At 34.8% G+C, this 15009-nt stretch overlaps 1 protein-coding gene across 1 annotated transcript in view; it reads right to left on the bottom strand.

Moving 5' to 3' along the window:
- The window catches only part of ADAMTS18 (ADAM metallopeptidase with thrombospondin type 1 motif 18), a 68299-nt gene that overhangs the window by 11676 nt on the left and 41614 nt on the right, over positions 1-15009 (bottom strand). The window contains exons 10-16 of the mRNA XM_063438542.1: positions 11231-11384; positions 10338-10433; positions 10112-10260; positions 7900-8072; positions 7330-7460; positions 4821-4944; positions 3708-3952 (exon numbers count right to left, since the gene is read on the bottom strand). Of these exons, the coding sequence (XP_063294612.1) occupies positions 3708-3952; positions 4821-4944; positions 7330-7460; positions 7900-8072; positions 10112-10260; positions 10338-10433; positions 11231-11384 (1072 nt within the window). The remainder of the gene's footprint in view (positions 1-3707; positions 3953-4820; positions 4945-7329; positions 7461-7899; positions 8073-10111; positions 10261-10337; positions 10434-11230; positions 11385-15009) is intronic.

The following is a 15009-nucleotide window of genomic DNA, read 5'->3' on the forward strand; positions in this document are numbered from 1 at the left end:
CAGAGGGCAGGGGCAATGAAAATATAGCACAGGTAAAAAACAAAGAGCAAATAAAAAAATGGTAAGGCCTCCATCATCAACATGGGCGAGAAGCATTGGAGAGGCAGCAGGCTACAAGTTGAGTATTTAGGGCAGTAACAATTCAACCTGCACTTTCTTTGCACTAATAAGGCAAACACATCTTTCCAAGCTCCCTGAGCTCCCTTTGCAACATTAAGACAAGTCTCATCATTCAAATTCTACTGATTTTCCAACAGTAAGCCTCATATCTCTCGGCCACAATAAGTCAATCCTTGTCTTTCTAACCTCTACTCACTTTGCAACAACTGGACAAGATTTGGTTTTCCATCCTCTCCTTTTTTTTTGTAACAATAGAATGAGCTTCATATTTCCAAAATCAACTCTCTGTCAATCAACAAGACAAGTTGTACCAACATCTATTTTCTTTGTATTTATTGAAGGGTACAACACATTTGATTGATTTTTGTAAATCTTAAGTTGCACTTTATTGCAAGTATAAGTGTCATAGAACATCTGTTGTCGTGGATGACGAATATGTTTAAATTTTAAAGGTATGAAGCAGGTGAAAATTAATGGGTTAAACATTTTCAACAGATCATTCAAAAAAGCTGTATTTTAAATGGGGGAAATGAAATCCAAAACCTTCACAGCATAAAATATTTGGAGCATCACTGTGCCAAATTTTCCAGCATATTTTTTGGCAGCAGTGATAACCGTAGATTCAATTTGCATAATATATTGACAAGCTACAGTTTTCTGTAATGTACTCAGCATGAAAATCCGTATAAAAAGTATAACAGAGAAATGGGAAAAATTCTGTTAGAAGCTACCGTAGCATTTCCATTTATAAAGAGTTAGTGGAACTGATCCAAAGGGTAATTTAAACATTTCCTAAATAATAAATGAAGCCATTTCCTAACAACTCCACATTAAACGGCTGCACTGTGAGTCAATCATATAAAAAGCCTTCAAGCTGTAGGGACCTCCGGGACTACAGCCTACTTAACTGGCCAAGATGCAAAACCTACTTGGCCAAACTGCAATTGTTCCTAAATTTAAATTGGTGATCAACTACTCTAAACATGGCCAGGTTCTGCGTTTAGTTTAAGGTCTACTTAACATTAACGACCTGACTTGAGACACAACACACAGCAAGCCTGACCACAGGGCAGAGTTATAAAATTTACAGCTTCTTAAGTTCTAAACCACAGACTCCAATTCTGGAAGTTACCAGGAAAAGTAAAGTAAAATATAAACTTGCATTACTTATAGCAGCAAATATAAACCAAACTCATTTTTTACAGTCCACCATAAATGAAAGGGTTTACCCATCAGGTAGAAGGGAAAAAAAACTGTATATTGTTAAAGGGGCATTCCACTCTCGACATCGCTGTTCAGTAGATTTACTTAGAATGAGAACATGCATGCATTTAATGATGCCTATTTTTATTAAGGTCTATCAAAAAATATCAAAAGCTGCTGATCTCTTGTCTCCAGCCTTTTCAAGTCCTCCCGTTCTACCCCAACCATACTTTCTATGACTGTCCCATCACAGGCTTCCACTGTAGCTCAATGAGAAGTCCTTGCAAGGCAGGTGCACTGGGCAATTGCTGCCTTTCGAGTTTAGCTCCACTCAACTAACCAAACCAGGAAGTAACAGGACTGATTGACAGTAAAGGAGATGTATCTACGTTAATTTCTAAAGTGTCAATTTCTATTGAAATCTGCACTTTTCACAAAATCACATACTCCATTCACATAAAGCACCTCTGGAAATTATTGATGAATTTTGCTATAAGAGAAACATGTTGGATTTAAGGATATAGCACAGATCATGGGGCAGTTTTGATCCTTATTGCATTTATTTAGAAATTAGTCAGTAAATGTCACTATTGACATAAAATTTCATTTTTATCCAAGATACAGATTTTAATATTAAAGGGACCTTATAGTTACCAAAAACAACCTTATCTTAATGAAGCAGAATTGATGAATAGAATATGTCCCTGCAGTCTTACTGCTCAATTCTCTGTCATTCATTACTTAACCCCTTAAGGACACGTGACATGTCTGACATGTCATGATTCCCTTTTATTCCAGAAGTTTGGTCCTTAAGGGGTTAAATCACTTTGTTTTACAGCCCTAGCCACACCTCACTGCATGGGATTTTTGTTACAATTGATCTATTTTTTATTAAATAAATGTATGTTTATAACATTACTGGTGGTTAACATGGTACATCGTTCTACTTACTTTATTTTATTTTTCACTTTCTGATCTTATCTTGGGCTTAATTATGACTAATGATGCTCCAATGAATTTGCCAGAGGTGTAATTACACCTGGGTGGTTAAGATCTTTATGTGCAGCATTTCATATCAAAATGCTGTACATACAGACTACAGGTACCATGACCACTTTAAATCACTAATGTGGTCATGGTGATTGGAATAACCTTTTGGAGCTGATTAACACTATATAGGATCTGGTTTACATGCTATATAGTAAAACTTACTAACTGTCGCTATCTGGTCAGAATGTATAAACCAAAGAAAAACAAGTTACCTGCGCTCTCTCCTTAATCCCTATGTATTTTTAAACAAATGGAGTTTTTTAGTTACCTCCAATGGCCATGAGAGGATAAGCCCACCTGCCAACATCAAGGCAGACCCCCCTAAGTGGGTCCTAACTCTAACCATTCATCTTGCTTCCTTTACTACAGAGGCACAAAACAATTAATGCAATTTACCATTAGTACGAATTCTGCTTTTTTAACCCCTTAAGGACACATGACATGTGTGACATGTCACTATTCCCTTTTATTCTAGAAATTTGGTCCTTAAGGGGTTAAGAAACCCAAAATCATATTTGCAGCTTGAGAAGTGGTACATATTTCAGGTAAAATGATATGAGTAGTTGTTATGTGGTATTATCAAAATCCATAATAAAGTTCATTAAGAATTTCAAGCCAAATTTTCTATTTTTAGGAAAAATGGTTTGGCCAAGCCACATTTTCTTGCCTAGTACAAGTCTAGTACAGACAAGTGCTAGTGCTAGTAGGATATTGTCATAATATATATTAGCCATTTTACTAAGTCCAGTGAGTTCCTGCATATCTTGCTCCATAGTAAAGAAGAGCTGTGCCCTCTTAAAGGCACATATACTATTATACTTAGAGCCTGATACAATTGTCTCTTAAAAAGGTGAGGATAATACACTAGAGGCGTTTGATTCATTTTTTATCTCGTTCCCTGTGTGCATATACAGAAGAGGTCTGGTATTGCCTTAATATACCCATGCGGATGAGATTTGAGTTTATCTTTGTAGGGCTCTGCTCCATGTGAGTGGGTTTTCTATACACCTTAAACCACTCCAACCATCTCAGGCATATTGCACTATATTTTGCCACATTATCTTGTTTCAGCTATATTTCCCCTTTAATAAAAGAGGTAAGTGTATATTCAAATATTAGCGCTCCATTGGGTTTACTTAGAATGGTTCATTCCACCTAGTTGCCTTTTTTTCAAAGAAGGAGATTTGTCATTTTAGCAGCAGTATGGAAGCAATTATTATAGGAATGTTCATGTCAGGTTAGGAAAAGATCAATAACCCCAAGAAGCAGTCGAGAACGACACATGTCCATGTTAAAGAATCAACTTTGTTTTAAAATGAAGAGAGATAACCTACCTCCAAGACTAGTGTTTCATTTAGTGGTCCGGCTGCATATAGGCTTTCAGGTTGTTGGTAAGATCGTTGATAGTTAAAAACAGTGCCTGCAAAGAAAAACTTTCCAGGCCAATCAATGGTCCAGTCTCCTGTTAGGTAATACTTTTTATTTAGGTTACGAACTGCAAAGTAGCTTGTTGAAGTCTCAAGTTCGTAAAGGTGGATACTTCTTGCTCCTGCTGGTACAGTCACAATGGAATAATACTCTAGACAAAAGATAAAAGCAAATTTTACCATTACCATGGCAGTCTGTAATAACACAATTATATAATAGTTAGCAGATCATCAAAAGCTCTTGGTAAGCAAGTTAACCTACTATGTCATAATGTTGTACTGTAAAGAATATACATTATATCTGCGTTCCCTCTGAGCAGTCACATTTAATGACAAAAATAAACTAAATTAATTCCTATTTTAACTTTTCTACTGGCTATCCAACTTTAGAGAGAAACGTATCTCCAGCAGGTCTGCAGAATCTCTGTTACTACATGACCAGTTATAAACTACCTTGTAAACTAGTATTGTTCATCGTCATGGTAGATCGGGTGACTTGGTACGTTTTTAGAATTACCAAGCCAAATGTGATTGGTCAAAGCAACGAGCAAATCAACAAAATGGATTTTCTTGATTCCGAATTATAGAATAAAACTGTCACTTGAATTATACGCCAACCCTTTATAAAATATTAAAGCATGTATTCTATCGAAAGTGACCCCAGTGATAAGAGGCAGCTAGCAAAGTTCAAACAAAATGTTTTACATTTACTAACAAACTTTATTGAATAGACCATTTATTATATCGGGAAAGGTTTTATTCTATATCCGATCTAAATTCTTAGTCGGTATGAAACCAGTTTGTTATAGCATCCTTTAAATACTCAATCTGATCTTTGGTACACCTGTCTAGTATCAGGCATATTAAATATTGTTTAAAGTAGAAAGATAGACAAACAGATGGATAGACAGGTAGAGACAGACAAAAGGATCGAGAGGTAATTTAAGAAAATTAAAAATGTGAGAAGCTGGAATTATTACATGCACATTTTTGTCTTGCAAAATATTAAAAGATCCTTACCATTAGTTTTATGATGGTTGAGATACTGCCCTCTGTAAAATGTACATGTCGAGTTGTCACCTTTACAAATCCCGCAGGCATCCAGACTTGCTTTTGATCCAAGAATATAATCACACCCTACAAGCTGCCACCAGAATCACAAAATAAAAAAAGCATGTTAGAAGCCTGAGAATGTCGGAACATATCATATCAGAGGATGCAACGGCTAATTTCTTCCTGCTGTCTCAGAGCCAAGGCCTGAAATTAAAATCCATTCTCTAGCTTGTACATTCTGTAAAATGATATTTTACTCAACTCCAGATAATGCAAATTACAATGCAGGCAATTAATTAAGTACTTAGTTAAAATCCTTCTTTTGCTGTATTGTAAATTATTCATCATTTTGGTTACGCTTCAGGATGGTCTAGTGTTTGTACATGTTGGATATAGATGGATCTTTTATGGACTTGTAAAATTATGTTTAACAAGACAGATGTATGTTCAGCAGACCCTCGACTGGCAGCTTTTTATTGAAGCTGTATACAATAATAAATAAGAGAATGTGGGCTATCTTTGTACTCATATTACTGTATCATTTTATCCTCTAGTCTCTTCTTTCACTAGATTCGTATTGTTTTAAGCTTTCAGCTTTGACCTTGGGCATTGGTTTGAGATTTGCTTTTTGAAATTTGCCTGTCTAAACTGAGATTGTTCTATCTATAGGAGACTGGGTAGGTCCTTTAAATACAGGGTGCGCTAATGAGAGATAATATTAACAAATGAGAGATAATATAAGAGAGTCTCTGAAAATAGAAGGTGGGCCTTGAGTAGGTCTTCTTAGATTCTTGATAAGGTCCTCAGTGGTTAATATGAAAAACAAAAGTAAACACAAAGAAAGACCAATAGTGCAAAACCGTTAGGAGATGGTGTCATGGACAACACAGAAATAGAAAAATGCCAACTCACAACTGATAGAGCTATTGAGCTAAAAAGATCTTGTTATAATAAAAGTACTTTTTAGACTACCTATATTTCTATGGTCAGTCCTTCTACTTTTATTTTTGCTATTTTTATCCTGGCTGATTTTTACTGTTTTAAAAAATCCAGTACTACAAAAGAAATCCTTAGGTGGGCATTATTCCACTCACGCCTGGTTCATAGAGCAGTGCCGCTGCTCTATATATTGTAAGTACGTTTCATTTTACCTTTTAGCACCAATTTTATCTACTGAGTACACTATGGGCTGTCTTTTGTGCTTTTGCCTTTCATAAATCCTGCATCCATACATCACCAGAAGGATATCCTACATGTGGGGAGTTTAAATACCACTGTATGCTGTTTTACTTAGAGCTGGTTATATCTCTTTTTATTGTAAGTTGGCACTCTTAGGACTTCAGTGTTTGTCTGTAGCTGCAGGTGTCATACGTTATTGCACCATTGTTTTTTTTGTTTTTTTCTTCATTCTTATGTATTTTATATGCTGACGCGTATTTGAGACGTTGTACAAAGTATTGCAGAATCACCTATTGTCCAGCTATATCCTACATGTGGGGAGTTTCAAATACCACTGTTTGCTGTTTTACCTAGAGCTGGGCATAGCTCTATCGATTGTGAGTTTGCATTTTTCTATTTCTGTGTTGTCCGTGACACCATCTCCTAACGGTTTTGCACTATTGGTCTTTCTTTGTGTTTACTTTTGTTTTTCATATTAACCACTGAGGACCTGATCAAGAACATCAGAAGACCTACTCAAGGCCCACCTTCTATTTTCAGAGACTCTATTTGTAAACATTATCTCTCATTTGTTAATATTATCTCTCATTAGCACACCCTGTATTTTTGTTGTTTCCTGGTCTCCCAGATTTTTTGAAGGGTTTGAGAGTTGCCCTTCCCCTCAGGTGTGCAGCTCCACCCACCTCTGTGATCAGTACTGTAGCGCTGTTCCATTCCAATCACTATTAGGTCCTTTAAATGCCTCACTGCTATCCAGTTGTGATTTGCCTCAACATTTACCATTTACCACTTCATGCTGTTTTACCTAGAGCTGGTTATAGCTCTATCTTATGTGAGTAGACATCTGTTTTAAGTTTCATTTGTCCTACTTCCTACTTCCCTTTTTAGGTGTGTCCCCCCCCCCCCTTCCTCTGTTATATAGCGCTGCCCCATCTTTTCTTTTTATAATACATGAGTTGATCAATTTTCCCAGTTTGTTTCTATTGGATCAGAACCCAATCTACCTTTATCAATTTCCACAATCTCCAATTTTGTGTATATTCCTAAATGTTTGAAAGCAGAGGTTTGTGGACAACATCTATTCCAGATACCTTCAGCAAGTGCATACACTACCGCAAAACATCTCGTTTTGAAACAATACATCTTAAATGTCTCACAATCTACATGATATTCTGCATATCATATTCTAGACATGTTCCATCACATTGCTTATATATCATATAACACATGAAAAAACAACAGTAAATATATGCTGGAGTAATGGTAAATGGGATGTGAGAGTCACAGTATTTAATACCTCACAACTTCCATCAATGCAGACATCATTTCCATTTGGAGAACATGGGGTTCCATCCTTGACTTTGTTGGATAGTGCAAAGAAAAAGTCGAAATCTTCTGTTGTGCAGTAGAGTTTACAGATATTTTCTTCTGTGAAAACAAAGATTTTAAATGAAGTGTTAAAAGAACTGGCAGATAATGTTTGGGTCTTTTAGAAGCATAACATAATACAGATCTCCATCCAATTTCATTTGTGGACCATAATTCAATTAATTTATAGCTACATAAATAGTAAAAGGAACTAAGTAATTCAAATATGATGAGTGTGTAGCAAGCTTGGTTTATTTATTCTGGAAGAGGGACATCTAAGAGGCAATCTAAACACTGTGTCCAAATGTATTCAAGTGTGACAGTACAGAAGACAAATTCAGGAGACGGCGTCATCCTACAGACTGTTCAGGTGACATAAGGTCACTTTTCAAGACTAGAGAATCATAGAGCAGTGCAGTGATGTTTTGGGAAGACAAATATCTTATGGTGCTTATCTTATACATCTTTCTGGGTTAGTATGGACCACTGAGTTACTTACCTTCAACTTTAGTGTATGGCTTCCATTTGTAATACCACCCCCTGAATGGCTTGCTGTTGTATTCAGCACACTGTTGGGCACGGAAATCAAGAGTACTGGGAGGGCAGGCATGGGTATTGCAAAGTTGGTAAATACGACTCAACCCCTGGCAAAATTTACCTCCATACTGTGGTCTAAAACAAGAAGATATCAACAATACATTAACATTCTAAAGTTTAAAACATTTTTTTTAAATTCCAAGTGGCACATTAACATTCTAAAGTTGAAAAAAAAAATTTTTAAAACCCAAGTGGCACTCACACACGTCTGTCAGGATTTGCTCGGAAAAGTGTGCTTTATTGGATTTCAGTAGTTAAACATGGTCAAAGCTATACCATTAAAGAAAATAGACAAGGCTGCACCTCAAAGCAATACAGGCTGCACCTCAAAGCAATACAGACAAAATGTCTGCTAGGTAAGTTATGTATTTTGGGACATTAATGAAATCATTAATTGAGTGTCTTTCCTACCAGTACATCACAAGACCTTCTGGAAAAAAGGATTTAAACATCTGATTTTTTAATAAACAGTGGTTAAACTTTATTAGCTACTGAAATGGTACCTCAGTTGATCTCAATTCGATATTTTAATCTCATTGCTCTTTCAAATATCGTAATAGCATCTCAATTCATAAACCACTGCTGATGACTTGTTTGTACTGATCCTGCTTATTTGTGCTGCAAGTATCTGACATATTTTACAGTATTACCTAAATTAGTTGAAAAATTAGCACACATATTTGGGCTTATTTTGTTTATATATATATATAAACAAATATATATATATATATATGTGTGTGTTTATATATATATATATATATATATATATATATATATATATATATATATATATAAACACACACAAAATAAACCCAAATATGTGTGCTAATTTTATCAACTAATTTAGGTATTACTGTAATATATATATATATATTGAACTGAATATATATATGACTTGAACTGCATATTTCTGCACATTATTGCTCAATAAAGCATTTATTTGAAATTTATTCAAGTCCTCTGAGTGCACTCTTTCGGGAATATATGGAGAGGCTGGAGTTGTTGCACCGAGGCATTGAACAAGACCGGTTAAACTGAGTGCGGGGAACCAGGATTTTATATATATATATGCTTGCCCTCCTGGATTAGAAAGTAATTGCCCGGTGCTGGTCAGGCACAGAATACAAAAAAATTATAACATATATATATTAAATAATATTTTATACCAGTCTTCTAGAGTTCACTTGTATCTGTGGATGGTATCCTATTTACCAGTGGAACAACTATACCTGCATTTTTTGTGCTGTCTGGCTGAGTGTCCTGTATAAAGCTATTTGATGTGCCAGTTGGGTGTTGAGTCTACCTATAGAAATCTCAGAGGTCGTTTTAGTTTAAGAGGCATTTTGATATCCTTGACCTGAATTGCAGATTATAATATATAATTTATCTAAATACTTAAATTCTTTCCATTGGCTGAGTACTATTTGCCCATTAGCTACGGGGCTATCACGCTGGAAGCGTTTGGCTCTTCATGGCAACAATGTACACTCCAGGAGGTGGCATTGGGGCGGTGATATACGCGCAAATAAACGTCCATGGGTCGGATTACATGCAAGCTTCGAAGTCTAGGGGATGAATGTTTTGGGCAAGTGCACTTCAATGTTCTATTGCATGTTGTATTTTTATATATATGATTTTATGGAAGTCTCAAAAAATTAATCACTAATAAAATTTGTTTTATTTTTGCAAAGAATCACTAGATGGCTAACCTTTTTTGCCTTTATATATATATATATATATATATATATATATATATATATATATATATATATATATAACATTTAAAATTCTTAGCACATATGTTAGCACTTTAAAAACTATTCTTAGATATATATTATATAGTTACTACATGTATATTAAGTGATGTTAAAGTATGGATATGCGTACACAAACTGTATAACTAATTTACTGTACTTCCCCTGTATGATATTGTTCCTTGCAAAGTTACAAATATAGCTTTAACACTCTATAAATAAAACATATAATACATACATACATGTGTCAATAGTTACACCAATGTCTGAGGCAAACTACCAAAGCAGTGCAATTTTTTTCTTCACAGGTCCACTTTAAACAAACCATGTTCTAGTGTAAATAAAAGTCCTACTTCTTACTTTGGATTGGTACAGTGCCTCTCCTGATACATAACACCACCGCCACAATTCCTGGAGCAGTCTGACCATGACGACCAATCTGACCATCCACCATTAACTGCTCTTGGACCATGCTCTCCAAATCTAACACATAATCCTCTTCTACACCACTGTCAAAGAGAATTTAGGGTTAGAATCTAGATACTGCTATCACCTGATGATAACTGAATGGATATTTAGAGCTTACCATATTTACTCCACAAGTAGTGCCTTCAGCTGCTGGCATGAACTTTGTCTCACATCGGTGGCCTGTTTTGTGGCACCAAAGTGACTTGCATATGTCCTACAAAAAAAATTAAGCATATGCTGTAAAAGATCACATATGAACTAATTAATCTTTTAAAAGAAAATGCATATAAAAACTATCTTGACTATCACCAAAAAACACACTTGTAGCAGTAAGGAATAAAGAAATGAGAGTAGGGAAAAGCAAGGCTGATGATTTGAGAGGGAATACGACTAGGTAACAGGGAGAGAGAAAAAGTGAATGAAAGTTGACAATGTGAGTGGTGAATGAGTGTGTGAAGGAGTGAATGAGAAAAGAGAACTAGTGTAGGAACAATTAAAGATACTGTCAGTACTGCCAGTAGAAACGTCTCTCTGGTGATCTCTTCATTAATAGCACTATACAAAGGACACAAGATAATCTGTTCAGACTTGAAGAAAAAAGATTTCCCCTTGAGTAATGTGTCTTTTGCATTAAGAAAAACAAAGATCAGGACTGCTGTTGTATCAGATAATGTACATATTTTTAAACAATGTCTGGTTGTTTTTTGGAAAAAAAATAATATTCAACGATGTGGGTTAGCATCTATTTGATTCCAAGAAAAAGGATGATTGCCATTTTGCAGTCAACAATAAACTATTTAACCATTTTGGACAAAATTGGAAATGGATCTAAATTAGGTTTTTCGCCTTCTAGTAGATCAACAGTAACAGAGATGAACCAATGTTGAGTCTTTTCCTGCAGCCTACGTTATTATGAGAATGTAACACTATGAAAGGTAGACAGATGTAAACATAATTAATCAGAAATAATAATTAACATCTCTATATTGTGTTAGAACATCGAGTTCTTACCTTTACAAATGTCAAGCTGCATTGTTTTGCTTTTGATCCAAATTGCCATTTACACTGAGTATCTGCATCGTATATCTGCCCAGGAAGTTGCTCCGGATACTTAAAATGTCCCACTTGTTTTGGCTCATCAACAAGGCAGGAGGATTGAGCTGTGCTGTGATAAAAGTCAATGTGAATTGATTTCATCTAGGATACAAATCCTGAATTGATTGATAGCCATTAGAAATGAAAATCTGGTAAAGGTTAGTTTGCAATTCTTATGACTTTAGTTTAAAATGTCCTTACTACTCTGTCAGTGCTATTCAGTGCATTGTAAATGGTTAGAAATTCAAAGAAAATTTTAAGTGAAAATATCCAAATTGGAAATGAATAGATATGCCCCCGGTGAACACATACATACATTTAATTACGCATTTCTTCATTGGGGGTATGTCAAAAAAACAGTTTGCAAAACTCTTGTCGGCAGCCTTTTCAAGCCTTCTTCTTTCCCGGCCTAGACTTTCTAGGCTGCCCAATCACAGACTTCCTAATGCAACTCAATGAAAAATCTTCACAAAGCAGGTGCTCTAGGCAATTGCCCAACCATTGGTTCTACTAAGCTAAAAAAACAGGAAGTAGCAGGACTAGTTATCTAAACAACAACCAATGGTGTACAGCAGGGTCAATTTATAACAGTGCCAATTTCTATGGAAATCTGCACTTTTGCAAAATGAATAAAAGTGAACACACTGCTAACACATAACAGGTCCCCTTTGAAATTTCACTATTAACAAAGCCTTACTTTAATGACATTTTAGTGACAACACACAAATATCCATGTTGTGGATCTTAAAACCTTGGTTAAAACTATGTTATTTTCAGAGGGTTTAACCCCTTAAGGACACATGACATGTGTGACATGTCATGATTACCTTTTATTCCAGAAGTTTGGTCCTTAAGGGGTTAAACTGGTTAGAAAAAAGCATGGCCTGTTCCTTGGTTCCCAGGTAATAGCCTACAAGAAACTAGAATTGTGGTGAGAGCACAAGAAACTGTTTACTCTGAGGACATCCTATTAAAATGGTTTTCAAAATGTATAGAAGTAATTAGTCACTAATGACTAATTTGACAACTGAAGAATAGGTTGTCAAACTAACATCAAATAAATAATTGTGCTCCATTTAAAAAAAAAAATGAAGATTATATATTACTGATTTATTGGAATAAAACCCACAAATAAATATATGAAAATCAAGATTTGCTATCACGGATCATTCACAAAAATAGTTGCAAAGTCATCAAAACAGGTTGCAGCCTGCAAAAATAAATCTTTGCTTGCTATGCTCCTTAAACGAATTAATTCCAGTTTAATGCCTGCATACCACAATAATTTAGCAATATACGCAAATATTTTCATTCTAACAGTTCATGAACTAAGCTAGTAGTTCATTGATGATCAGCTTGAAAAATGTATGCAATAATAATTTTATTTAAAAACAATGGCAGAAATCATTTAACCCCTTAAGGACCAAACTTCTGGAATAAAAGGGAATCATGACACGTCACACATGTCATGTGTCCTTAACCCCTTAAGGACTGGACTTTTTTTGCGATGTTGTACATTTGCGACCAGGCATCTTTTTACACTTTTGTGGTGTTTGTGTTTAGCTGTAATTTTCCGCTCTCTCATTTACTGTTCATATACAAATTATATATTGTTTTTTTCAGGACAAAAGGGGCTTTCTTTACATACCATTATTTATATAATCTCATGTAATTTAATTTTTAAAAAATGAAAAAATATGATGAAAAATTGAAAAAAATACATGTTTTTTGACTTTTATGTGAAAAATCTTTTATTCATCTACAAAAGCGAATGAAAAAAACTGCTAAATAGATTCAAAATTTTGTCCTGAGTTTAAAAATACCCAGTGTTTACATGCTTTTTGCTATTTTTTTGCATGTTATAGGGCTATAAGTACAAGTAGGATATTGCGGTTTCAAAACATATATTTTTAAAATTTATCAATAGTGACATTGTAACACTATTATCTGTCATAAATCGCTGAATAACACCCCACATGTACATATTTTTTTTAAAGTAGACAACCCAGGGTATTCAATATGGGGTATGTCCAGACTTTTTTAGTAGCCACTTCGTCGCAAACACTGGCCAAAGTTAGCGTTCATATTTGTTTGTGTGTGAAAAAAGTAAAAAACTAAATTGAACGCTAATTTTGGCCAGTGTTTGTGACCAAGTGGTTACTAAAAAAGACTGGTCATACCCCATTTGCAATACCTTGGGTTGTCTTCTTTCGCAAATGGTATGCCATCATGGGGGTAATTCTCATTCCTGGGCTACCATACGCTCTCAAAGGCAACGTAACCAACCTGGTCATTTTCAATGTAAAAATATTTGACCCATATATTTGACCCTGTAACTTTCAAAAACGCTATAAAACCTGTACATGGGGGGTACTGTTATACTCAGGAGACTTTGCTGAACACAAATATTAGTGTTTCAAAACTGGAAAATGTATCACAACAATTATATCATCAGTAAACGTGCTGTTTATGTGTGAAAAATGCAAAAAAAGTCACTTTCACTGACAATATCATCGCTGTGATATGTTTTACTGTTTTGAATCACTAATATTTGTGTTCAGCAAAGTCTCCCGAGTAAAACAGTACCCCCCATGTACAGGTTTTAGGGTGTCGTAGAACGTTACAGGGTAAAATACAGTGCTAGCAAATTAAATTCTCTAGACTTTTGGCCTGGGTTGGCAGGCAGGTCCCTTAAATTGCAATCAATAAAATAACTTAATTATGTAAAAATATTACATAAATACGCACGTAGAATTTAAATATATATGCATATGTATATATTTGAAGTCTACGTGTATATTTATATAATTATTTATGTCATTTTGTATATGGACATATGAATAGTTCGTATTCTTTTTATTTATTTATATATACATAGATATATATACAATTTCATTCTAAGTGTATTTTGATATAAATATATATATATTAATATCAAAATACAGTTAGAATAACATTTCGTATAGATATATAATTTTTTTTTAATTTTTATTATTATTTTTAATTTTTTTAATTTTATTTAAATTATTTATTATTCGTATTTTATAATAATATATATATACAATATATATATAGTTATTATATATATTATATATATACGTGTGTAAATTAATTATAAGTGTATTTTTATATTAATATATGTACATATTAATATAAAAATACACTTAGCATGGCATTATATATATGATATATAGACATATATTATATAGGTATAATATATGTCTATATATCATATATATATACACATATATAATAATATTTTTTTTTTATTACCTTTCACTTTAAATTTTTTTATGATTTTACAGTTGCAGGGAGACTGCCTGTCAGCACAGACAGTCCCCCTGCAGGCAGAGTCTAGGACACCTATTGTGACCATGTGGTCGCCCTGTTGGGCGATCACATGGCCCCAGGGGTCCTAATCCGCCATGGGGAGACTGTCTGGGCTGCAGGCAGTCTCCCCACAACGGGAGCAACGCCGATCGCCGCCGGGGGAACGACGGCGATCGGGTAAGTACATTTTAAATTTAGGACGGTTCAGGACCGTCGTCGGTCGGCAACGCAAAAATGCCGATGACGGTCCTGAACCGTCTTGCGTCCTTAAGGGGTTAAGGGAACACTATAGTCAACTGAACAACTTTAGCTTAATGAAGCAGTTTTGGTGTGTAGAACATGCCCCTGCAGCCTCACTGCTCAAT

The sequence above is a fragment of the Pelobates fuscus genome, chromosome 12 (genome assembly GCF_036172605.1).
Source record: "Pelobates fuscus isolate aPelFus1 chromosome 12, aPelFus1.pri, whole genome shotgun sequence".
Classification (NCBI taxonomy): Eukaryota; Metazoa; Chordata; class Amphibia; order Anura; family Pelobatidae; genus Pelobates; species Pelobates fuscus.